The sequence below is a fragment of the Prinia subflava genome, chromosome 6 (genome assembly GCF_021018805.1).
Source record: "Prinia subflava isolate CZ2003 ecotype Zambia chromosome 6, Cam_Psub_1.2, whole genome shotgun sequence".
NCBI lineage: Eukaryota > Metazoa > Chordata > Aves > Passeriformes > Cisticolidae > Prinia > Prinia subflava.
In genome coordinates, this window is record NC_086252.1 from 5,504,275 (window position 1) to 5,528,329 (window position 24,055).

Genomic DNA, 24,055 nt, shown 5'->3' on the forward strand with positions numbered 1-24,055 from the left:
AATCTGAGTATTATGGGGGGGTGAAATCCCCAAACCAAACAACCAAGCCCAAGGTTTAAAGCCCCTTCCCTGGAGCCCCATAATGGACAGCAAGGGACAAAAAGGGAGCAGTGTAAAGGTCTTTTCCCTCGATTAATGCTGGCAGGTTCTCACTACGTGGTCTCGCCTTGCTTAGAGACAGCAAAGGCAGATTTGGAGCCTGGGCTTGGCAGGATATTGCAAAAGCTGGGATCAGAACTGCATCCCAGCTGGAGACTAAAATAACTATGAGATTACCTCCACGGGAGCTCAGCCAGCATGGATAACGCTCGGCCTGTTCCTCTCCCTGCTTGCCACACCTTTGTCTGGCCCCCTCCTCAATGTTACTTCAAAGCTTCCTTCGCTGCAGGAACTTCAGTCCTGCTGAGGAGAAGAAAGCTGAGCTTCCCCTGTCTTACAGGGGCTGGTCTGCAGGCAGCCCCCAAAGGCCCCCTCCATGCCAGGCTGCCCAGTTCAATCCACCTTTGAGCTCCTCCACTTTGTGTGCAGAACTCCTATTGCTTGTTTGTCTGATCCTTCCCTGCCAAGCTCTGCTCTCTGCAGAGTAATTGCAGCTATTGACAATGCAGAGGGCCAAGGTGCAAATGGGTTTTCTCCTCTCTTGAGAGCTCCCTTCCCCTTGTGTGGCCAGGCCACCATCAGCCTCAGATGGGATTTTTAATATTGAATATATTTCAAACCCAAGCCAAGGGGGTTTCTGGCGTGAAACATCCTGTGAGGGGGTAGCAAGCTCAGAGGTGCAAGCTGTTCTTGGGCAAGCTTAGAAAAGACATTTCCTTCTCTGGAGAGCCAAACCCAGCAGAGATGGCTGCAACAGATGGGGCTGGAACGCAGCAACAGTACAGAGCACTGTGCAAGGTAGATGTGACACTTGGTCCACCTGTTCAGCTTGGAAATCTTCCTGGATGCATTTGAGGGTTTAGCAACCACTAGAGGTTTTAGCAGCCACAGCTGGCCAGGAAAAGGGGAATTAAGGACTGGGAAGGATGGCGAAATTTAAAGCAGAGATGGGACACCATGACACCAAACAGCCCTGGAACACTCCTTTGCTCAGTGGAAAGACATGTGGGAGACATCAGCAATGTAATAACAATGGTACATCTGTTAGCAAGGGCAGGAGTCCTCACAGATGCGAGCAACAGCCCCCGTGTCAGGAGAAGGGGCAGGGATATGTCAGCAGAAGGTAAGGAATATAGAATGTAAACATTTCTAAACCCATCAAAGAAACTGAACTAAGTTTCAGTGTAAAATAATTAAATGGGAGCTAAAAACATTTCTTTTAGAGCCCTCCAGTGCCTAAAAGGGCTCCAAGAGACCTGGAGAGGGACTTTGGACAAGGGCCTGGAGTTACAGGACAAGGGGGAACGGCTTCACACTACCAGAGGGCAGGGCTGGATGGGATATTGGGAAGGAATCCTCCCTGTGAGGGTGGGGAGGCCTTGGCACAGGGTGCCCAGAGAAGCTGTGGCTGCCCCTGGATCCCTGGAAGTGTCCAAGGCCAGGCTGGACACTGGGGCTTGGAGCACCCTGGGATGTGGAAGGTGTCCCTGCCCATGGCAGGGGGCAGAGCAGGATGAGCTTTAAGGTTCCAGCCTAAACCATTCTGTGATTCTGAGATTTCACATTAGATTTGAGGTTATTTTTTTGAGGCACACATGTTTATCAAATAATACAGAATGTTTTGACCCATTCATATCAAACTCTCCTAGATCCAGAAAATGATGATGACGATATCTGATTATGATGGTAACACCACCAACAGTGCCATTATTCCAAAGTACCTGCTAGCCACGTGCTGGTCCTTCACCCCAGGATGATGGTTGATGGGCTCCATCATTCTTTAGATCTTTCCAGGCAGGCTTGGACAGTCTTTGGGCCTATCAAAAAGATACACAAATATATTTTTTTGGGCAGATGACTGCTATTTAAAGTCCATTGTACTTGAAAACCATGGGCACAGCAGGCTGTGTAGATGGCTGGCCACTCAACTCTGCAGTGGGAGTTCCAATAGTGATGTTTTGAAGTGCCCCCTATTAAGAGACTTTATAATTTGTCCAAATTGGTTTTTTAAAAATTATTTTAAGCGAGGTGAAACGTGTCCTAGCTGTTCTTCAGGAACACACTGATTAACTCTATACCTGCTGTCCCAGGTATCCCCAGCCAGGCTGCAGCACCATTCCATGGCTCTCCTTTGGCCCACAGCAGGAGCTCAGCACGGCTCTGGCACTGAGCAGCAGTCAGCAAACAGGACATGGGCTGGGTGTGAACAAACACCACCTCCCCATGAGCTCCTTCATCTGTATTTAATTCAGGAGCCATCACAGCGTGTTCTGCTCTACTGCCCACGGCTCCTGCCCCCATCTATAATGGATGGTGCATGAAGGTTGTGTGGGCAAACACCAGGCTGAGCTTCTAGAGAAATATTTATCTTGCTCTCTGCTGCCCTGGGGCCCAGGGAGACATCCTGGCCTCTGTGATGCCAGCTGGGGACTGGTGCTTTCATCCTCACGGATGCAGCCTCTCAGACATCACCTCCTCCAGCTGCCTTGAGACAGAGCCCCCTTTTACTGCAGGCTGTGTCTCACAGGTCCTTGTTCTGGCTAGCATTTGGGAAAACATTGGGCAGGAAGGGAAAGGGAAAAGAGGCAAACAGTGCCCCCTGCTCTCCTCCTCCTGCCCCTCCATCGTTGCAAGGAGCACCACAGCTCTTCCTGCCCTTTCCCGTAAGGAGCTGAGGCTGCAGTTGTGCAAATATCCCCAAACCCAAGCACACAATGGGATTCGTGGAGCTGTGCAGGGCCAGGACATCAGTGATCCTTCCAACTCAGGATATTCTGTGGTTCTGTATCTCTCCAAACTCTTTCCTCATACCTTCCTTTCCTCAACCAGCTCTCGAGGATCAATGTGGCCCATGGGACCGTGCTCTCTCCAGATGTGCAAACCAGAACACAACAGCACAGCTGCCCAATTCTCCTTTTTTACCACCACGGCTCAGGGCAGGCTGCAGATGCTGCAGTGATGAACAGAGGCATCTCTCTTGCTGCAGCAGGAAGTTTTTTCTCCACCCAGGCTCTCTGGGCCAGCCTGGTGTGTCAAGAATCAGCACAACAAGGCCCAGGGGAGGACACGCAGGAGCTGGCGTGAGGGTGGGCATGAATTATGGATGTGCTGGCCTGCTTTGGGAGCAGAGGGCACCTCCGTCCACAGAAATGATGGCTTGTGCTCCACAGGCCTCACAGACACAGCACAGGACAAATCCACGCTGTGCTCGCTAAAACACAGAGCTGAGCTGAGCCCTGGTGACACAGCCAGCAGGGCTGCAGTCTCCCTGAGGTCACCCCGGCTGCAGGGAAGCTCGTGGTGCTGTGGAGATGTGTGGCAAGGAAGAGGAGAAACCCATCAGGGCAGCAGGTCATGGAATGGTTGCCCACACATCCAGTGCCTGGCTCAAGGAGGAACTTTGGCAGTGGTCACATTGTGCTCAGCACCTGGTCTCAGTTGGAAGTCACCGAGCTGCAGCCCCAGGGATGCCCTGGGGCCGTCCCTCAGTGCAGGTGGTGCTGCCCAGAGCCAACCTCTCTGAAGGAACAGGGAGGGAAAAGCAGAGTAGGGCACAGAAACTATAAAAGATCAAACGCTCCCAGCATATCTCCATCAAAAATTCAGAAATGTTACAAAACTGCCTTGTTTTGTTCAGGAAAAGCAAGTGCCAGGTAGGGGTGGGAATGCTGGAAAATTCAGCATTTAGAGAAAACAAACATGTTTTTTCTAATTTTCAGGTTGAAAAACCACAGTGCAGGGGAAAAGAATCAGCTCATTTCTCTTAAAAGATGTTTTCTATTACATACTAGAAACTATATACAGACATTTTATAAATACACATACTTTATATTTCAACAGATCTACATGCAACTTTATATACATATAATACATATTTCATTATAATATATAAATATTGTACTTTTTTTATAAACTCACCCTTCTCCGTCAGATTTCCCAGCTCCTTTCAAACATCCATGGAAGGAGCTGGCAGATGGACTGTGTACATCCCAAAGGCTCCAAGTGCTCCTTAGGAACCCTTCCAACCCAACCCACTGCGTCCCAGGTCACCAGTGGCAAGGCCTGGGTCCAATGCTGCAGCCAGCAAACCCTGGCATGTTCTGGATTGGGAAGAGACACAACCAGCAAGGGAAACATCAGGGACGAGCTCCAAAACCATTTATTGGAACAAAACCAATAGGAATTCACATGAATTTAAAGCTGGGCAAGCAGGAGGAGGTATGAGCTTTATCAGGTTTCTTGGGTGTCTGATCTTTTAAATAACCTCTTAATCCCATTCCACAGAATGCTACTTTGGGATGGTAAGAAGTTGTTTTTTCCTTCCACTGGAGTGGCATAAAAATAAATCTGTCAACTCATATTGTATGCACACATATGGGCTGTGGCTTTTTTTCTGTGGGAAGATATCACTCTCTCAGTACTTACAATTAAGTACCATTATACTTAACTTCTTTATCTTACTGCAATTTCTGATTTTTAACTGTAAAAAATGGAGACTTGAAGTCTGAGAATACCTGAGAGGCCAGCATCCAGAGAAAACCAGTTTAGCAGCCAATCTGGGCATGTCTTGTACAGTACAGCAAAGCCCAGAGTGTTTGCTACAGGAGCTCTAACCTGGATCCCAAACACTGGGAACACCTGGGACACGGAGAAATCTGGGGTGGGGAAGGACCAGAGCAACATAAGAACACCATACAGGGCTCATTTTCTTATAAAACAAGCAGTATTGGTACAACATGGCCACAGCCACGGGTGCCTGGCTGGGATGGCAGGAAATTTAATACCAGAAGTGAAAACATCTTCTGTTTCTCTCTTTAGGACAGGCATTCGTGAGGCTGGTATCCGTGCTGGATCATGCATGTAAATACAAAGCTTTGGTTGCCCTCATGGGCTGACCTGCAACCACAGCTCAGCTTGCTCCAGCGCCCTGGGAAATCTGTCCTGTAACCCTGCTGCTGTCCCTGCCCAGGCCAGGGACACTAGCACAGGAACAGTGCAGGGAGCAGGATGGTGGGAAGTTGAGAAAAGGGCAAAAGCCCCCAGGTGAGCCAAAGCAACCAACATCAATAGCACCAGCAGGATGTGCACAGCAGTGGGGAAGGTTTGTTATCTGCAGTTTGAAGGTAGCTCCTTCCCCAGGGAATAGTCCTGCTTTGTCCATTCCTGTGTCTCCTAGAGACAGACGTCCCCCCTGGAGGCATGAGGGGGATCTGGCAGCTGAGGCTGGCAGGGCAGAGCCAGGCTTTCCCCCAGCACTGGGCGGTCTTGGGGCAGTCCCATGGGAGAGCTGGGCAAACCACAGCCACTGCGGGGCTAGGAGAGAGAGAGAACAGTGGTGAGGCACTTGGCAGGGAGTTATTAGCACTAGCTGGGCAGATTCCCAGCACAGAAACACTGAGCCCCAGAGCAGAGCAAGGCCCTTACCCTGTGCCTGCCCTCCTGGCTCAGTGCAGAGGCGTGTCCCCCACAGGAATTCAGTGTCTCCAGAGAGTGGCCGATGCTCCCAAAGTGCCCTGCAGTTGAGCTGGGGAAAGGGTGCTGGGACACGGAGGGAACAGGGCTCAGCTGCTTCTTGGGAATATGGTGGTAGGAAGGGGGAAAACACCTCGGGTATGGAGCCATCTCTTCCCAGGAGTCCTCAGTGCTGGCAGATTCCATGCTGCACAATCCATTCAGGTTAATGTGCTGTGGGGGCACGCTGGGCCCAGGGCCCAAACAGTCCTGGGGCTGGGAGATCACATCTTGGCTGAGGTCATAAATGTCAGGCTGAGCTGGAGACCCCAGGAGTGGGCAAACATCGTCCTGCCATGAGCTGGGGTGTGGAGAGGAGCTGGGGCTGGTGCCACACGTCCCATTCATCAGCAAGTGATGGTGCTTCTGCCGGCCTGGCGGTGCCACACGGTCCTGGCACTGGCTGGGCAGGGAGAAGGACTGGTGGGCATTCTCTTGGGGGAGCTGCACAGCTGGGAAGTCTCCCTGTAGCCACTGGGCCCCAGGTGGCTCCTGCAGGCAGGGGGCTCCCGGGGCTGAGCTGGGGGCCCTGCCCCATGGGGTGCCCTGTGCTGGCTGGAGGAAGCGGAGCACAGTCTCCTCTCCAGCTGGTCCCCACTGGGAGCCACTGGACAGCTCTTCCTGCTCAGCCAGCTCTGGGAGCAGCCCTGGCACAGCGCTGAGGGGCTGCTCCCACAGAAGGATGGGGGGCTGGCCCTGGGCAGTGCTGGGCTGCCCTGCACGCTGTGCCAGGTGGCACCTGGAATCCTTGCTCTCCATGTGGCACGGAGCAGTGCCTCCCTGTGGGTTGGGGGGCGTGCCTGGCAGAGGACAGAGCTGCTGCCCTCCCTCATGCTCATCCACTGGATGGCTGGGGACACAGGAGAGAATCTGGTCACTGGCCAGGATGTTGTTCAGAGACGGGGACTGGTCTGGGTCCATACTGACCATCATCATTTTCTCATCCAGCAGCAGGAGCTCCAGGTCCTCAGCATTCAAGCCCAGGCCCTCCAAAGCACTGACGCTCTCGTCACTCATAACTGAGAGCGAGTCCATGGTGGCCAAGAGAGAGTTCTCCTGCTGCAAATCCAGCAGCTTCTCTTGGAGACTGCTGCCCCTTGAAGAAACTGGAGCTGTTCCCCTACTCCAGGCATCCTCTCCTGCACCCGGCAAGGACACACCCTCGAGCTGGAAAGTGCTGCTAAAGGAAAGGTTCTGAGTGAGAGCTGGGTGTGAGGCACACACCGCCTTGTCCTGTCGCATCCCAGTGCCCAGCAGAGACCAGGGATCAATGCCATTCTCCTGGGAGTGCCCACCGTGGCTGCAGGAGGGCTTCTTGAACTTGCTGGGTTTCCCTTTACTCTGGAAAAGGTCAGGGAAGCCTGGAAGAGGGTGAGTGCTTTGGTATAGAAGCGCCTCTCCTGTAGCAAAGGTAAAGGGAAGATGCAGGGGCCGCTTCCGAAGGTGCTCTCCTCCTTCTTCATCTCTGCAGGGCAAGAAGAGGACACTGTGACTGATACGTGCACAAACCCACCCCATGAGTGCTTCTGCAATGAGCAGCTGTGATCCCTGCAAAGCCCCTTGGCTACAGCCAGCATGCATTCACACAAACACACACAAAACCCCCAAACATCTGCAGCATAACCAAGCACCCCCTACTGAGGGGTGGCCTTGCAGACAGGGATGTGGATGAACAGCACCAAGCACAGAATCCCACAGCTGCTCCTTTAAAAGACACAAGCAGCAATGGAAAATCCAACATCCTGCCCTGCTCAGGACATCCCAGAGCCATGGAAAAAGGCAGGCTGTGCCATGCCAGCCCTGGCACGTACACGAGGGGCCTCTGTGTGGCCACGATGTACTCGGGTTTGCCGTTCTTGTAGACGAGCCGCGCGTTGGCCTGCACCCACTTCCAGCGGTTGTCCTTGGTCAGCAGCCGGAACACTGTCAGGCCACTCTCCCCTGTCTTCATCACTGCCAGGAGGAAGTACAAGGGCTGTCACCGTGGCACACTGCCCCTCCCAGCTGGAAACAGCAGCAGCATGGCTGGCAGGCAGAGGGGACACCATGCAGGTGGACACCCCTCCCTCCACTCCACCCCAAGCTTCCTGCAGTGACAGGAGCAGCACAGCAAAGCATCCGGTGGGGAAAGAGCCACTGGGCTTAACAGAGCAGCCAACAGAACTGCCCCAGTCCCAGCCCACTCATCAGCACAAGTGACCAGGGAGGGGACTCTTACTCCTGACGTGGTTCTCAGCACAGTACAGCGTGTCAGCAGCATGGACAAACTGGTACCCGGTGCCGTACATCCGCAGCTCCGCCTCGGTGTAGCCCAGGACGATCTTCCCCCTGGGAGAGACAGAGAGCACACCCAGCTGAGAGGCAGGGCTGGGGTGGGGTGTCAGGAATGGCGCACTGGAAGCTCTGCTGCTTACTTGGCATCACACGCCAAGGGGGTGAAGTCCAGCTTGTGCTTGGTTCTGAAGATCATGTTCTTGGTTCGGATCTGCAGGATGGATGGGGGCTGCAGGGGTGTAGAGATGGCGAACAGAGCGAGCTGGGGGGGCAGTACAGAGCCATCTTCAGATCTTTTGTTCTGCCCATGAAGGAATTTCAGCCTGCCTTGAAGGTTTAAAGCCTAGGAAGAAAAGAAAAGCTCAGTGTCATGCAGAAAAGTGAGAAGGAAGAGCGCTGCATGGAAAGCAAGACATCTGTGTGCAGCGTTGGTGTAAATAGAATCATCGAATCACAGCAGGGTTTGGGTTTGGAATGGCTTTAAGCATCATCTCGTTCCAATCCCCCTGCCATGGGCAGGGACACCTTCCACTATCCCAGGTTTCTCCAAGCCCTATCCAATCTGGCCTTGGACACTTCCAGGGATCTAGGAGCAACCACAGCTTCTCTGGGCAACCTGTGCTCTCCCGTGCAGGAGGGATGACCACCATCTACTTGATCTTAAGACATGCTTTTAACAGAAAATCCAAGTAAAACAGGGGGAAGAAAAGCACTTTTGTTCAAGATTCAGCATTTCTGAGAGGAGAGGAACAAAACTCACAGGGAAAGGCTGTAGGTACAGGCCAAACCCATGAAAAACGGGGAAAGTCTCTTGCTGAGACAGGCAGGTGCTGCACATGGCAGAAAGGAGCATGGGATCATTCCAGGGGATGGTTTCAGTGGTGGTATGAACCTCTGTGGTGAGCCTGCCTCTCTCCTGCTGGGGAGGGTCTGTACTCACCAGGAAGCCGGAGGAATTATCCAGGAGGCAGCGAAAGCGGCACACAAAGCTCCTCTCCAGGAAGGAGGAGTTTTCTGGGGGCAGCTGATCTGGCTTATAGATGACAGCAGAAGAGTCTTGACTCTTCCCCACTGTGGAAGAGAGGGACTGAGAGGACTGAGCAAGGATTCACCCCAGTGAGGGTTGGATGTCCCCAGCACTGGGCACTGCAGCAGTTTGCAGAGCACAGAAACTTAGGGGAAGGCCACAACATTTGGATGAAGCCGTGGCCTGAGCCACATGGGCTCAAGTGGTGACAGTGAGCTGGGCTCGCGGCATCCCTGGGGAGCCACACACCTTGTGCCACCCAGGATGGCAGCCTGCCTTTACCTGCTGGAGAAGGCTGACCCTCAGGAGTGAGCGGTGGGTCCAGGGCCCAGTGGAGGTTGCGCCTGAACTCTGGCTGGTCCTCGGTGTGGATCAGCTCGAAGACACTCTGGTGCATGACATCTGTCTAGAGGGGACATGCCACCTGTGAGCTCTGCAGCCTGTCCCCAGTGCCAGTTTTCACATCCCACCTGGGAACAGCCATCACGGCCCCAATTGGTTTTATCTTACCCAGTTTCGCTGGGGCTCAAATGTGTCCCTGGTTAAATGAGGTTGGAACTTTCCCCCAGAACTCATGTTGGGGGAACAGACAGCACATCTGGCTTTAAGGACCCCTTGCTCATGTTGGGCCTGACTTCCTCCCTGCGAGAAGCCTAAAGAGCCAACATAGCTTCCCTCTGACATCCCCATAACTCAAAATCCTAGTGCTGACTTAAGAAATGAGATGAAAACATGGATTTGGGAACAAAACAGCAGGAAGGCCACCCCATCTCTAGACTATTCCCAAGAGAACAACACCCTGGGACTTGTTCCCCTGTGCCCAGGTGGACAGGTCTCATCTACCCCAGGTGTTGGGGACAGCCAGCAGTGTGTAGATAACACCAAACCATAGTAGCTGAAGGACTGCAGGTAAGTCCCACTTCCCTGTAAATCTGATCTAGTGCCCTCCAGGTTACCTGGGTGCCCAGAGTGCTGGAGCCTTGTGGGATTTACCAGGATTTGAGTGAGTGCCTCAGGCAAACTGGGCAAGGAACTCCAGACACCTCACCACAGACATGAACAACATGAAGGCACATCAACATGGCAACTGGAAAGTGTCTATGGGCTGATGAAGTCCCTTGGCACCTACCAGTGACCACACCTGGCAACATGGGGTCCAAATTCCCAAGACCAAGAAAAAGCCCCAAACAGCTCCCTGAGACCCTGCAATCCCTGCAGAGTCTCTTCCCTGCAGGGAACTTGGGGCTATTCTGCACCACCAAGGAAAAATTGACTCTTCACAACAAGTCAGAGTCCCACCAACCTGATGAAATCCTAGATAGTCCTGGATTGTATGCGAGGAGTAAAATATCAGTCCTTCTGATGTCACCACCAGCACGAAGCCATTGAGAGCCTGTAGGAGAGAGATCAGCAGGTACAGGCCACAATCATGTCACTTCTCCAGCAGGACACTGGTCACCCAAAGCCTGGCTAGCAGGTAGCTGAGCTGCCACAGAGGGCCTCTCTGAGGTCATGCAGCTCTTCCATATAGCTGCCTGAGAATATCCTAATCCAGACTGATGGAAAACTGTGCTGCCATCCTGGGAGCGTTCACTCAGACTCAGCTTTGGACATTTATCCTCATCCTGTGCAGGGAGCAGATAAAAACCTCTGAACTGCTTGCAGGATGGAAGTGGACACCATGATTTGGTCCATTCTGGTGGAAATGAGCCTTTCCAACAGTCTTGAGGGCCTTGGCAGCTGTGTGTGGCCATCCCAGGCTCCAGAGGAGTGGCCTGGAGAAGGACCATGGTGTGCCTGGACTGTCCATGGGCAAGGAGCAAGGCCAAGGAAGGTGTTATCTCCACTGCCGGCTCCCTCCTCAAAGTAGCCAGTGTTGAGAGGGCCTTAATCAGCGGAAATGGAAAAGCCAAAAGCTAAAGCATAAGGGTTTGGATTTGAAACTGGGGCAAAACCAATCTGATTTCCGAAAAGCCAATTTTTTCTAAAGCAGCAGGGAATTCAAGCTGAGTCTGGTGCCTGAACTTGGGGGAAAACCACAGAATGCCTGGGTGACCTCAGAGCACCTTTTCCTTTCTGCCAATACATCGCAGAATCATTTAGGTTGGGGAATCCCTCCATGATCACTTTTTCTGGAGCACTACCTGGTTCATGCACAACCCACACCCCTTAGGGCTGAAGGCTGTGCTCTGTTTTCACAAAACAAATGCCCAAAGCTGCTGTGCCCATGTGGGTTTGAAGCCCCAAGCCCTCCCCAGAGAGAAGAGCAAATGCAGCCATCAATGTGAAGTGTCCATTGCATTTTTAATGTTACACACTTAGACATTTCACAGTTCACTGGCCCTTCCATCCACTCCTCAAGCTCCAGGATTGCAAAGTCAATATTCAAAGGAGCACTGGGCCTCCTGGCAGGAACGGGCTGAGCTGATCAGAGCCTCTGTCTTACTCAAGAGGGGCTCACTGCTACCAGTTTAATAAATTTGGCAAGTAATTTGAATGTTTTCCCCGAGCTAAAAACCCCACAGCTGGCAGGACAGGACACATAAGAAGGGACCAGGGTGCTGGCTGACAGTATCCTTTACACACGGGGAAGACTAGAAGGGGCAGAGGAGTTCCCTAGCAGTTTGGGAGTGCAGCTCCTTTCCAGGAGCCCTGGCTTTCCATCCCTGCTCTTTGGCAGCAGGCAGGAGCCCACTGGCAGAACACCGCTGACACAGGCACTGGCAGGATCCAGGGAATTACCCTGAAGTGCTGCAGGCACAGCACCAGCCCTTGCAAGCCTCTGTGGCACAGAGCCCAGTGCTTTGGAGACCTCGTCAGCCCCCTGCCAGGGATGAGAGGAGCCCCACAGCAGTACTCCCTGAGCCCAGCTGGCAGACTTCATTCTGTGGCTTAGTGTCCCCAGTTCTGAAAATCCCCAGAGTCACCTAGTAGACACTTTCAAGCCTGTGGTGCTGCCCAAGAGCAAAGGCAGTGAAAGCCCATGAAAAGCATTGGTTTATCTTCCCAGAAGCTGAAGAGCTTTCACTGCCCTGACACCATCAGGTGGCCACCCCTCCCTAAGGGCAACAGATCCCCAAGGGGACACTATGGCAGCACAAAGCAGGACCTCTCTGGAAGGCAGAGCTCTGTGGCTTTTGTGCAGTTTGGGTCCTGTGGCTTTTCAGAGCCAAAACCATCCTGCACCACTAACCTGGTGGGGAAGCCACAGTAGCCAGCCCTGGCTTGCTTCCTCCACTTCATAATGCACAGACATCAGCATTAATTAGGGCCTGGCATGTAGTCTCAGCCAAGTCCAGCTATTGTTGCTGCCAAGTCCTGTTTCATTGTCCAGGTCAGAGTTTCTCCCCCCTCTCCTTCCCTTTATTCCAGGCACAAACGCTCTCTCTATTTACTGGGGTTGATCTCAGTGTGTGGGAATCTGCTGCAGAGGTTAATTAGTGCTGCCAAATGCACTTTAACCCTTTGAGCAGCTTCAGAGGAGGAGAGGGAAGAATCAGAGCAGATCAAGAGACAAAGGAAGTTTGGCTATCAGAGGTGACAGACGAGGTTGAAGTGTGTTTATAAGTATGGAGGAATGTTTCTTTGGGGGCACAGAGACAGATTCTGAGCTCCTGCCACGTCCAGGGTCACACAGATAAGACACTGAGAGAGCTGAACCAGCTTCTCATACCCAGTTTGGTACCTCTAAAAGGATGGTACCCAACTGTGGGAGGGGCTGATGAGCAGGACATCAACCCTCAGCAAGCCCTGCTGAGCAGTTTTGTTACATCCTGAGGGAAAATCCTCAGGTTTCTGGTTATTAAGTAGGCTGCCCTTAGCCCTTCTCCCAGCAGACACAGAGATCCTCAACTCTCAGGCAGGACAGTAATTACACTTTGTGCTGAGTGAGCGTTTGGATGGGAGCTGGAGCTGCCCAGCACGCTCAGCCCGTGCTGGAGGACAGCCAGGCAGGCAGGGAACAGTGCCACAGCCTGTGCTGGGTGCTGGGCAGGGGATGGCAGACTTGTGTCCTTGCAGGACCTCATGCTGCCAGAGCCTGACCTCTTCCCGTTCTCTGCACAAAGTTTGGGGACAGAAGGTGACCTCCTGGTATCTCTGAATAAATCATGGCAGCTGCATCACCAGCCTTGTCTCCAGCATCCCCAAAGGAGACAACCTGGGAAAAACAGAGCTCCTGGAATACACCCACCCACCCTGTGTTTAAGGAAAGTGCACACAGCCTATCAGCATCTATCTGTGTGCTCAGTGAACATTACTTCCTCATAATCGGAGGAGACTTCCAGGACATTCTCTTCTCTGTTTTCACCAGCATTTGGACAATATCCTCGAGTCAGGATCAGTGTGCCCATGCTGAAAACAGCACTCAAACACCTGCTCGGTTCCTATGTTACACCTCTAGCACATTTACATACGAGAGCAGAGAAGCAGAGAAGATGAATCACCATGCTCAGGAACCCAGCAAGATGTTCCCTACATATGGACTACTTACAGATGGCAATTTTTTCCACGAATAATGGGAAAAGCAGGGAAGAAGAAACACAATTTCTGCCCAGGGACCTTTGGAAGTCTTAAACCTTTGCCCAGTGAGCTACACCACATGAAATCACAAATCACCTGCCATCAGCATCAGAACAGCCTGGTTTGGGGGTAAAACTCAATGGAGCTGGAAGAGGGACAAGAGGAAAACCCCATGAAGGCATTTGTGAGGAGCACTAACCTGTAGGAGCAGCTCACCCTCTGGAACTGCTGCCGAGTCTGGAGCCGGCCCGGTGCCACAGGCTCCATCCCTCTGGGCTTCTTTGGCTGCAGGATTCTTCAGGGCAACTGCACCAAGGCAAGGGAAGGGACATGAGTGCTGCAGGAACACACTGCCACAACAGCTGGAATGCTGCAAAGCTGGACAGTGCAGGGGAAGCCACCACGCAGTCACAGCCCTTTGCTTCACCCCTCACAAGAGATGATTTTAACAGGATGTTTCCCCACCCCTCAAACACCCTCAACTGTTTCAGTCTCACTCATTTCGCCCCCCTTTTAACAACCTACAAGTAAAAAGCAGTTAAAGCCAGGGATCCTTAAATTAGATAGGCCTCAGAATAATAGAATTATGGAATTGTTAAAGTTGCAGAAAGATCATAGAGCCCAACCATTCCTCAGCACTGCCAAGACCATGTCTTGGCACCAAACCATGTCTCAGCACCAAACCATGTCTCCAACTGCCACAGGTCTTCTGAACACTTCCCAGGACCATGAATCCATCACTGCCCTGGGGAGCCCAGTCACACGCCTGGCTATTTTTGTGACGAAATTTTTCCCAATACCCAACTAAACCTGCCCTGGCACAACTTGAGGCCATTTCCTCTTGTCCTATCCCTTGGTCCCTGGAAGTAGAGTCAAGCTCCCTCCTGTCAGGGAGTTGGGCAGAACAAGAACATCCCTTCTGAGCCTCCTTTTCTCCAGGCTGACCTCCTTTCCAGCTCCCTCAGCTGTTCTTCATCACATTTGTGCTCCAGACCCTTCCCCAGCTCAGTTTCCTTCACTGGACATGCTCCAGCCCCTCAATGTCTTTCTTGTTGTGAGGGGCCACAGTTGAACACGGGATTCAAGGTGTGGCCCCAGCAATGCCCAGCACAGGGGACAGTCACTGCCCCAGCCTTGTGGCCACACCATGGCCTTCCTGACCACCTGACAGAGGCTGGCCAACAGCAGCAGAACCCTGCCCTACACAGGAGGCATTGCAGCAAAACCCAGGATGAGGAATGTGCCATTTTGAAGGATACGGCTCAGTCAATGATGCCTCGTTACAGTTCAGCAACACAGTGGGTTTACTCAACCAAATTAAGGCAAGCCACAGCTCACAGTGGGAGAAAAACAACAAGGAAAACACATGGATCCAGACACAGACACCCGAGATCTAACAGTGGTCGATGCATGATCCACACGCATGAGAGAATCTGTCACTCAGCTGAACTGAAGGATGGGCCTGTAAATTTTGTTCTGTACTACCCAAGAGAATGATTCCTGGGGATATTTTGACATGGATAGTAATTAAAGGTAAGATAACAAACAAGCCTGTGCACGACAGGCCTGTCCAGAGGAGCTCACAAGAGAGCTGGGAAGCCTCTTGCCAGCACCACAAGAACAGAGGACAACATTTGGCAGCTGGTAAACCAGCTGCTCCCACTGGGATCTGGGAGGAAAGGTGTGAAACACCAGCTGCAGCACCACTGTGGCCTGCCAGTGCACAGAGGGAGCAAGAGCTGTCATGGATCTGCCTTTCCCAGCTCCTGGACTGCAGGGCTTCCAGGCTCAGAGGTGATGGGAGCATCAAGTAGACTCTGGATGCAATTGGACAGTGAGTCAGAAGGCAACAGCCACCCGCACATGAACAAAGCCAGGCTCTGTAACAGGCTCTGTGCTCCCTGTGCTTTGCCAAAACAGCTGCTGAAACTCAGCTCCTCCATCTGCATGGAGCTGATCCTGAAGGATCTCAGATGCTGCAAAAGGTGGATGTTCCAGAGCCAGGCTTTGGGGACAAAGAGCAGGTTTGTGCCAGCACCCTCCCAGCATCTTGCTTTTCTGATCGCTAGGAGCAAAATGCAGGAACTATGAATTATTCAAAGTCTCCAGTCCTCCTCCATGAGCTCCCAGCCCACTGTGCTGGAGGTGAAAGACAAAAATAAACCTGGCTGACAGGAGAGCAACTAAAGGTGCTGCCCTCTGCTCAGGGCTCTGGTTTGCTGGTTTGATATCGCCCCTGCAAATGGAAATCTTGATCCCAATTGCTGCCTACAAACAGGCTTTGCTATCAGCATCTGGGCTGTGGGGCCAGAGGAGACACATTAACAGCAGAGGACAGCCCACTGTCCTCCATGGGGATGTCTGCCACCCATGTCTGCCAAACAGGAGCCAGCCACTGGGGTGTGAGGGAAAAAACAGAATTCCCATGGAGGTTTCCCCATAAACTTCACCAAACAGCATCTTTTCCGTCCGAGTCACCCAAGGATCCCCGAAGAGGGCAGGCTCTTGGCTCTGGCCACACCAGGCTGGCATCCTGCCCGGTGTCCCCCAGCTTTGTGTGTCCATAAATAGCCCCGTGCAGCCCCTGGGGGCAGCAATTCAGCAGAACTGTCACAGCACATCAGGCTGACAGAGCAGAATGAGCCAGGGAACGGCCACATCCTCTCTGCTGCATGCATCCCACCCAGACCTGGGCACTGGGAAAGGTGGGACACGCTTCAGGCACAGCACTCTCCTTCACCTAGGGCAGCAATACCAAGTGCAGCCTTTGTCCTTGCTGCATAACTGGGGACAGGCACTTGCAGGTAAAAAAGAGGAGAATAAAAAGGAGAGAACTAGTTTTTCCTGGGCTCCCTCCCTGTGGCCACTGGTGTCACCTTTGTTGCTGGAGGGAGAAAGGCAAGGAGACAGAAACTGGTCACCTGAAAGCAGTGAGGCTTTCACAACTTCACTGCTACTTCTTCCAAGGCAAAGCTCCTGCCAGGCCCTGCAGGCTATTTGGCCACAAAAAGCCTTTTAGCTGAGAGGAAGAAAATCTCTCCCATCTCTGGGGAACGAGCTCCCTGCCTACACCTGCCTCTCCACAGGAGAAGGATGCTCCCTGCCTCGTGGTATCCTCACACATGGTGTTCACCAGCTCCCTGTGCTGTCATCAGGAGAGCAGGAAGGGGCCACCAGGGGTGGGTTTCCTCCCTCCATCTCCAGGTGCTTCCCAGCCTGGGAATCTGTTTCACGTGGTGCTGCAGGGACACCTTACTGCCTACTAGGTTTGCTAGTGAACTCCTGAACCTGACAGGGCTTTGTAGACCTGGGAAATCTCTGCACCACCAAGCAGGAATTAACACCTGAGAGAGGATATCTCCCAGCCACCTTCTCTGCACACAGCAAAAGCTGGTGGGAGCAGGGTTTCCATCAGCCACTGACTGCAAAGGAGAAAAATTAAACAACTCCATCTGAAACCTGCTCCAGGTGTCAAAGAAGGAGAAGGAAACCAAACTGCTTCCTGACTCTTTAAGAGCTGCAGGAGAGGGCTGGGCTGCCCTGCATGGCCACTGTCAGTCTAAGCAGGTTGTGGAGAGGGGAAAGAGAAGGATTTTGGTAATGGTGCTCCCTACAAGCCTTCTGCCAAACACGCCAGGATGTACCAGCCACTCTAGGGGAAGGATTGATTGATTGATTTTGTAACAAAACTGCCTTTTATCCACATCTCTCTTTCTGTCATTTGTGCCAATCCCCTGAAGAGCTGGTCTTACCTCACGGGAAAGTCTCTACTCCCATGAGTGGATCTCCAGATTGCCCTTTCCCACCCACTTCTCCAGCTTCTCCTTTCTCACTGGCAGAGGGATCCACAGCTCTGCTGCTTGGTACACCCCCCTCACATCAAATAATCCCTCAACATTGTTTTTTACCTACCTTTTATTGCTAGTAAGAGAGAAAATATTGGAAATTTAGAAAACATGTAAGTGGTGAGGGAAGTGGGCATAGATTTGCCAACACCAGGCCACAGAGCCGTCTTTTCCCTGCCTTGCTGAACCATCACTTGAGTTCTCATCAGCGCTGCTCAAAGCCCATTTTCCAGCCACTGGCAAATACTTCCTGACTTTCCATTTGTTAATTCATAATGGATACCACGGTTTTACTTAACTTTGTACCTGCCAGAGCTCCCTGTTGGCAAAAAATTCATTAAAGAAATGAATTATTTATCCCTGCCTGAATGATGTGGATACTCTGCTTTCCAAGAACACTTGTGGTTAATAATGGATGGCCTCTTAAAAGATCTTACTGCACTTTTAGAAGCAAGGAGGCCTTGACTACATGTAGCTTTTGGTTGTGTCACTTGGGTCTCAAAGGGAGAAGCATGTGCAGGAGTTTAAACAAGGACAAAGATGACAAGGACCTGCCAGATTTTCCTTCTTCCTTCAGCATCATCAACTGTTTGAACCCTCCCACTCCCACTGCTCCTCCCTCAGGAGCTTTAGCATCGGTTTGGGTTGGAAGGGACCTTAAACACCACTTGGTTCCACTCCTCTACTGTTGGATACCTTGCACTAGACCAGGAAGGATTATCCCCACACAAAGCCTCAGCCTGGAGTTTCTTCCCAGCCCTGCTCCCCTGCCTGCCTTTGCAGGAGCCCTTGAGACAGCCCAGTTGCTCGCAGGTAGCAGAGCAGGCAGTCCCCAGAGCCCGCTGTGAGCCCCAGGGAGCTCCAACAGCTTCCCACCAGCTGCTTTCCCGAGAGTCAGGGAAAAACACTTGGCAAGGAAAGCACACACCAGGAAAACTGCCTGCCTAAGGGAAGTCACAAGACTTCTCCGCCTTAAATTGCTCCTCCGAGGTCAGCTCATTACCTAGGCAATTAAGAGCACAAGGTGATCACAGGACCAGGCTTTGTTTTTCTTAAAACAGTCCTTAGGCTTCACTGCTACAGCTCTCTGCAGTGCTTGACAAACAGCTTGGGAGGAGCATCCTTAGTCCCACACAGCCCATCTCGAGCCTTCATCCCTAAGCAGAGATTTCAGGGGCACAGTTATATAGTTTATAATAATTATGTAATTAAAAGCACTTTTCCAGCCTGACCCAACTGCAGCTCAGGCACTTTCTGGGCCACCACAGCTCTAGCAATAACATCCTGGGTTCATACCACAGTTCAAAGGGTGAGGCGCAGCCCTGAGGCCGCACATCGATCCTACAACAGCCACCAAGATTTTAAGAGGACTCTGGGAAAATTCCCGAGCCCCCACATTCCACAGGAGTGTTATCTTTCAAAGATACATGGGAGAGAAAATCTGCTTAAGTTTTGGATACATGACCTTAAGCTTTCATATAGAACAGACCCATGCAGAGCTCAAACCCACACAGAGCCCCGACCAACTGGCCACAGCCACAGACTTTTGCAGCCAACAAGCCCCTCTGGAGCCAGAAGTTTCTAAGGCCACAACACGTGCCAGGGTATTTCACCCTCTCCTCCCAGCCAGTGATGCACCTGAGCTGCCCAGAGAGCCAGGCAGGATGCTGCACACAAGCAGAGGTGCATCTGCATCTCTGAGGATGCCCCCTTCAAGGCAGGGTTAGCCCATTGCTATGGGGCTCAGGCATGCGGCTCCTGGCACCACGGACTGACCTTTTCCTACTGCTCTTCCTACAGCTCATAAACCCTAGACTTGATTCAGAGCATCAAGAGAAATCCCACAGGTCAATCACTGAACATCAGGCACAGGTCTGTGACAGCCATAGGAAGGCCTGGGGACACCCAGGTGGCCCCCAAGGACAAGTGAGTGCCCAGGAGGGGCTACACACACACCAGAAGGGCCAGGCTTGCTGTAGGATGGGAAGCACAGCCTGGATGAACTTCCAACACACTGCAGGAACAAACTGCAAGAGACACTTCTCCAAAGTGAGCTCTTGGCCATTGTGACATCTGCCAGTTGACCTCCCACCAGGAGTTTAAGTGGCCCAGGATACACATATGGCACCTGACAGCCATATAACAAGGTGCCTTTGAGGCATCTTCTTTTTTTGATAAGAAATCCTCATGCAGAGCAAAACAGCAAACCTGGAGCATCTTTCCTTCTCTCCCCCTTTCCAGAAGGTGAGCGAGATGGAAGAGACAGGGACCCCTCCTCCCTTCCCAGCAGCATGTGCTGGGCTGAGCGGAACAGGGCAGGATTAGAGGGGAGCAGCCCTGCCAGGCACCACCGGGATAAGCTGCTGGCACACAGCTGGTGTGACATGCTGTGCAGGCCCCAGCAGGGCTGGCCAGCAGCAGCACACAGGCTGGGGGACAGGCAGGTGCCCTGCAGCACATACTCACCTCTATCAGACCCCAGGAGCTGAAACAGGCTCCAGCAGAGCAGGGAGGAAGATCAGGGTAGTGAATGGGAATTAAAAATATTTGTTTACCAAGGCAGGTAAGAAATAAGGCATTTGGAGGACTGTTGAAGGGGAAAAGACCTGGATGGGAAAGGAGGAGGTACAAGCCTTTAAATCAGCTGGCACTGATGTCTGGATAGGACCCTCAGCTTGGAAGCCAACCTCTGCTCCTTTTGGCCTCCTGGTCCCAGTGCTGCTTCTAGTGGGTGCTGCTTCTCCAGCAGGATGGATGTCGGATGGGCTGGATATCCTGCTCCCTGGCAGGACACCTCTCCTGATGTTTCCATCCCTCCTAGGATCCTGCTCCCTCCTACAAAAGAGGTGAGCTCTTTTGTGGTAAGGGAGCCCTTGTGTGAACCTGGGATTGCAGTGTCAGGCGATGGAGGAAGGGAAAGGCATCTGGGAATCTCACAGAGGACAGTGGTGCCTCATAACAAAAAAAGCCTCTTCCATCTGCTGTGGATCAAGAGGAGACCTTGGCTGAGATCCCTCCTCCCGCAGAGCTGCTGAACACACCTGGCACTGAGCTGCTTCCTGCTTTGTTAAACTGGAGAGATGTGAGTGGTAAAAACTGAGCGGAATCACTCCACAAACACACACAGGATGGTCTTGTCCTTTGCTCTTCCAAAGCCCTGCAGAAAGCCACCAACCCAGCACATCAGCCTGAGGAAGGGTTTGCTTGGGTAAATAACCCTGCTCAACAAAGGCAGCGCTTGATGATCTCTAAACCACTCCAAAGATTAAACAACAGAACACTGAGCAGCCTTCATTCCTGTCACTCTACTGCAGGCCTTTACTGGTGCCCCCACACAGGCAGAGGCAGCAGGGACAGCTTCCCTTGTGGCTATATAAAGAATAAAAATCCTCATGTCCCCAGGAAAAACGCATCCTTATAAAAATCAAAGATCTTTAAGCCCGTACAAACTTCCCCATGTATCAGCTATGCGTAAACCAAGATGGTGAAGTAACATTAAAACCAATTAATAATTAATAAATCAATAATTATTTATTTATTCTGGCAGGGGATGGGCTGGCATAAACCTGCTGGGTAAATTGCTGTCAGCGATCATGGGCAACACCTGAGACCTGCTCCAGCTGTTTCTCCTCACACTCCATGGCAGCACATCCCAGGTTTTGTCCTTTCTTTCCCTCTATCTTCTTTCAGGGACCACTCAAGCACGGTGGATAGATAGACAGATAAATAAATAAATAAAGTCATTTAAAACCAATTATTTTGTTGATAAGCTTCCCCAGAGTTCCATTTAAGGATTCTTTTTAAATTGCTATTAAGCATCACGAATGGCTCAGCTCGGTCTGCAATCGCTACCTTCATCTGAAAAACTGAATTGTTCCTCCTTCCCTACCACACCTGCCTCAAAGCCTCAGACAAACGGGAAATCAGTGCCACGGAATTAAACTAGGTGGAACGACAGGGGGGAAAAAGACACCCAGAACAAAAGAGACAATCTCAGAACAGTAAATTTCCTGATGACCTGGTGCAGCAAGGCAAACAACTCTCCTAGGCCATTCCTTTACCAGCTCACCCACTTGCCAATCCTTTAAGCACGGTTAAAACAGACTGGAAAAGGGAAAAAAAAAAGGCAAAAAAAGAGCACACACTGAATATATTTAATGTGAAACTGTGGTGGTTCTGTGGCCTGAAAACACAGCATTTTCGAGCCATTGCTACTCCACCAGGAAAATCCAGGGATGCCTCAATGCCCTCCCGAGGGCTCCTCTTAATCATAATTACAGTGCGGCGGAACAGTTCACAAAAATAAAAGATTCCCAAAAATAAAAGGCTCCCAGATAAATTGTAAGCACATCACACGGAATTAGCGCTCACTGCCAGCACAGCGAGTCTATAGTAACAGGAGGGGAAAAAAGTCACTTCCATGGGGAAACTCCCCAGGAGGGACGCACAAGGCTCTGCCTCATCCTCCTGCACAAACCAGAATTTTCTACTTCAGCGGAACCCACAAAAGAAATCAACTTCATCCCTCCAGATCCCTGCGATCCCACAGCAGTGCCGGACGCAGCCCCAGCCTGGCAGCTGGAGACAGCACAGCCAGGAAATGTGGGCTAGAAAAGCGGGAAAAGCAATCCTAGGGGAAAGAAACCAACATTCTGAGGGGTAAAAAGATTAAATTCTAGGGCAGTTAAAGAACAAAATATTCGGGGGTATAGGGAAACAGAATTCCAGGCAGGCATGGCAAAATTCCAGAAATGTAAAGAGAGGAAAGACACAAAATTCGAGGGTGTAAAACCCACCAGACTCTGAGGTGGAATAAAGGAAAAATTAGGGTGAGAAGGAGCCCCAAAATCCAAGGAGGGCAGGTGGTGGAGAAACCAAACCCAAAATTCAAGGGAAAAAAAACCCAAAACCAACAGCAAAATTCGAGGGGGAAACAGAAATCCCACAAAATTCGAGGCAGAAAGAAGGAATCAATTTCAGGAAAAAAAAAACAAAACGAACAAACAAAAAAATCGAAGCTGTTAGACACACAAACATTCGAGGGCGGAAAACCCACACAATTCAAGTGGGGGAAAACCTGTCAAAATCAAGGAGAGACATACAAGATGCGGGGGAAGGAGGGGAAATCCCACAAATTCGAGGAGGGATCTATTCGAAATTCCTGAAAATGGGGAGTTTTCCCCCAAAAAATTCTAGGGGGGAAAAAAGTACGATTCTGGCAGGGAAAGAAAACAAGTTTTTGGTGAGGGAAACTCCGTAAAAACTAGGGAAGAAAAAAACCCAAGCCACTAAAAATACTAAGTGAAAAATACTCTGTGGAGGAAAACAAAGTCACGAAGTATTTTTGGGGTGGGGGGAGAATTGCCGAGGGGTGCAACAACATCCCGGGAGGGGGTAACACAGCTGCAGGAGGATGCAGCGGCGAGGGAAGGAGGGGGACAGCGCACAATTCCAGGCAGGAATTGCGAGCAGCGGCAAGCGCTGGGAACATCCCTTACCGCCGAAGAAGCGCCTGGCGCGCAGGAAGCCGGCGCTGAGGCGGAGCACCGACAGCTTGTCCAGCCCGGCCACCACGTCGGGCGGGAAGGGCAGCAGCCCCGCCAGCCGCTCCAGCTCCTGGTTCAGCCGCTCCCGGTGCCGCTTGGACGGGTTGGAGCCGCCGCCGCCGCCTTCGGCCGGGCCCGGCCGCGTCCTGCCGGGCACAGCCGCGTTACCAGGGAAGGGGAGCCCCTGTCAGCGCTACCCCGGCGCCCTCAGCCCCCCGGCCCTCACTCACGCCCGCGGCACCGGCTTCCTCCGCCTGCGTCCCGCGTACATGGCCGGGCCGGCAGCGCCCGAGCGCCGCGCCCTCAGGGAGAGAGGCAGCGAGAGCGGGAACGGGAACGGCCCGCCCCCGGCCAGGGGGAGACGGGGGATGGACGGGGATTTGGGGCGGCGGGGGATTGACGTACGAGGGAGCTGAGAAAAGATTTGCGGCTGAGCGGGGAGTGGGAGCTGCTGAAGAGAAGGGGTGATGGGTGGGAGGGATGGAGGGGGTTAAGGAGGACGTGAAAGGTGCTGAAGGGGGTTTGGGGTGTGAAAGGCGAGTGGAAGGAGTAGGGGGTGATGAGGAATGGGGGCGCTGAAGGGGGACTTGCGGTGTGACAGGGCTGTGGGTGGGGGTGAGCAGGGAGCCATGGGTGGGTGGGGATGTGAGGGTGGATGGGGAGGTGGGGACTGCCCCGGCGGTGCGCTAATGGCTCCAACAATCCACTTTGCCCTGGCAAAGCACAGAGCGGCGGCCTGCCGGCGCACAAGGGCTTACAGATAAGGGAAGAGGCTGGTAAGAGGCAAATCCTGCGATGTGGAGCAGGTCTTTATCATGCCAACGTCCTCCCTCGTGTAATGGCTCAGTTGCGAAAACTCTGTTCCCAAGTACCTCGACGTTCACCCGTAAACTGAAGGCACCCATCTCAACTGATGGGCTATTATTGATTCAACTGCGCTCACTTGAAGACAGCTGCAACATCTCAGAGGGTGTCAAGGGTCCCCAAGTGTCCCGTGATCCACAATATTATCCGGGGTGAAGCTCCCCGCCCCAGCGGAGGTACAGGGGATGTTCCCACGTAGCTCAGCAGAACATAAACCCCACGGACGTGGTGTTTGTTGGACTCTTTCCCTTCACCACTCGATGGATGTAGTCTGCAGTCACCACCTCGGCAAGACACCGAAAGGACGCGAAGAAGTAGTGGTATTTTCTCTGCGCAGTCTGTTTCACTGTCACTTTCTCTCCACCCTC

At 52.3% G+C, this 24,055-nt stretch overlaps 1 protein-coding gene across 1 annotated transcript; it reads right to left on the reverse strand.

Annotated features, from left to right (window-relative positions):
* Positions 1-4,022: 4,022 nt before the first annotated feature.
* On the reverse strand, positions 4,023-23,114 carry LOC134551929 (aryl hydrocarbon receptor-like). The gene is made up of 11 exons (XM_063399976.1): positions 23,054-23,114; positions 22,776-22,969; positions 13,632-13,738; positions 10,215-10,304; positions 9,194-9,317; positions 8,825-8,955; positions 8,025-8,227; positions 7,829-7,938; positions 7,422-7,563; positions 5,524-7,075; positions 4,023-5,412 (listed from the first exon to the last, which is right to left on the reverse strand). The coding sequence occupies exons 1-11, from the start codon at positions 23,092-23,094 to the stop codon at positions 5,272-5,274; spliced, it is 2,835 nt and encodes a 944-aa protein (XP_063256046.1). The 5' UTR covers positions 23,095-23,114; the 3' UTR covers positions 4,023-5,271.
* Between the last annotated feature and the right edge of the window lie 941 nt (positions 23,115-24,055).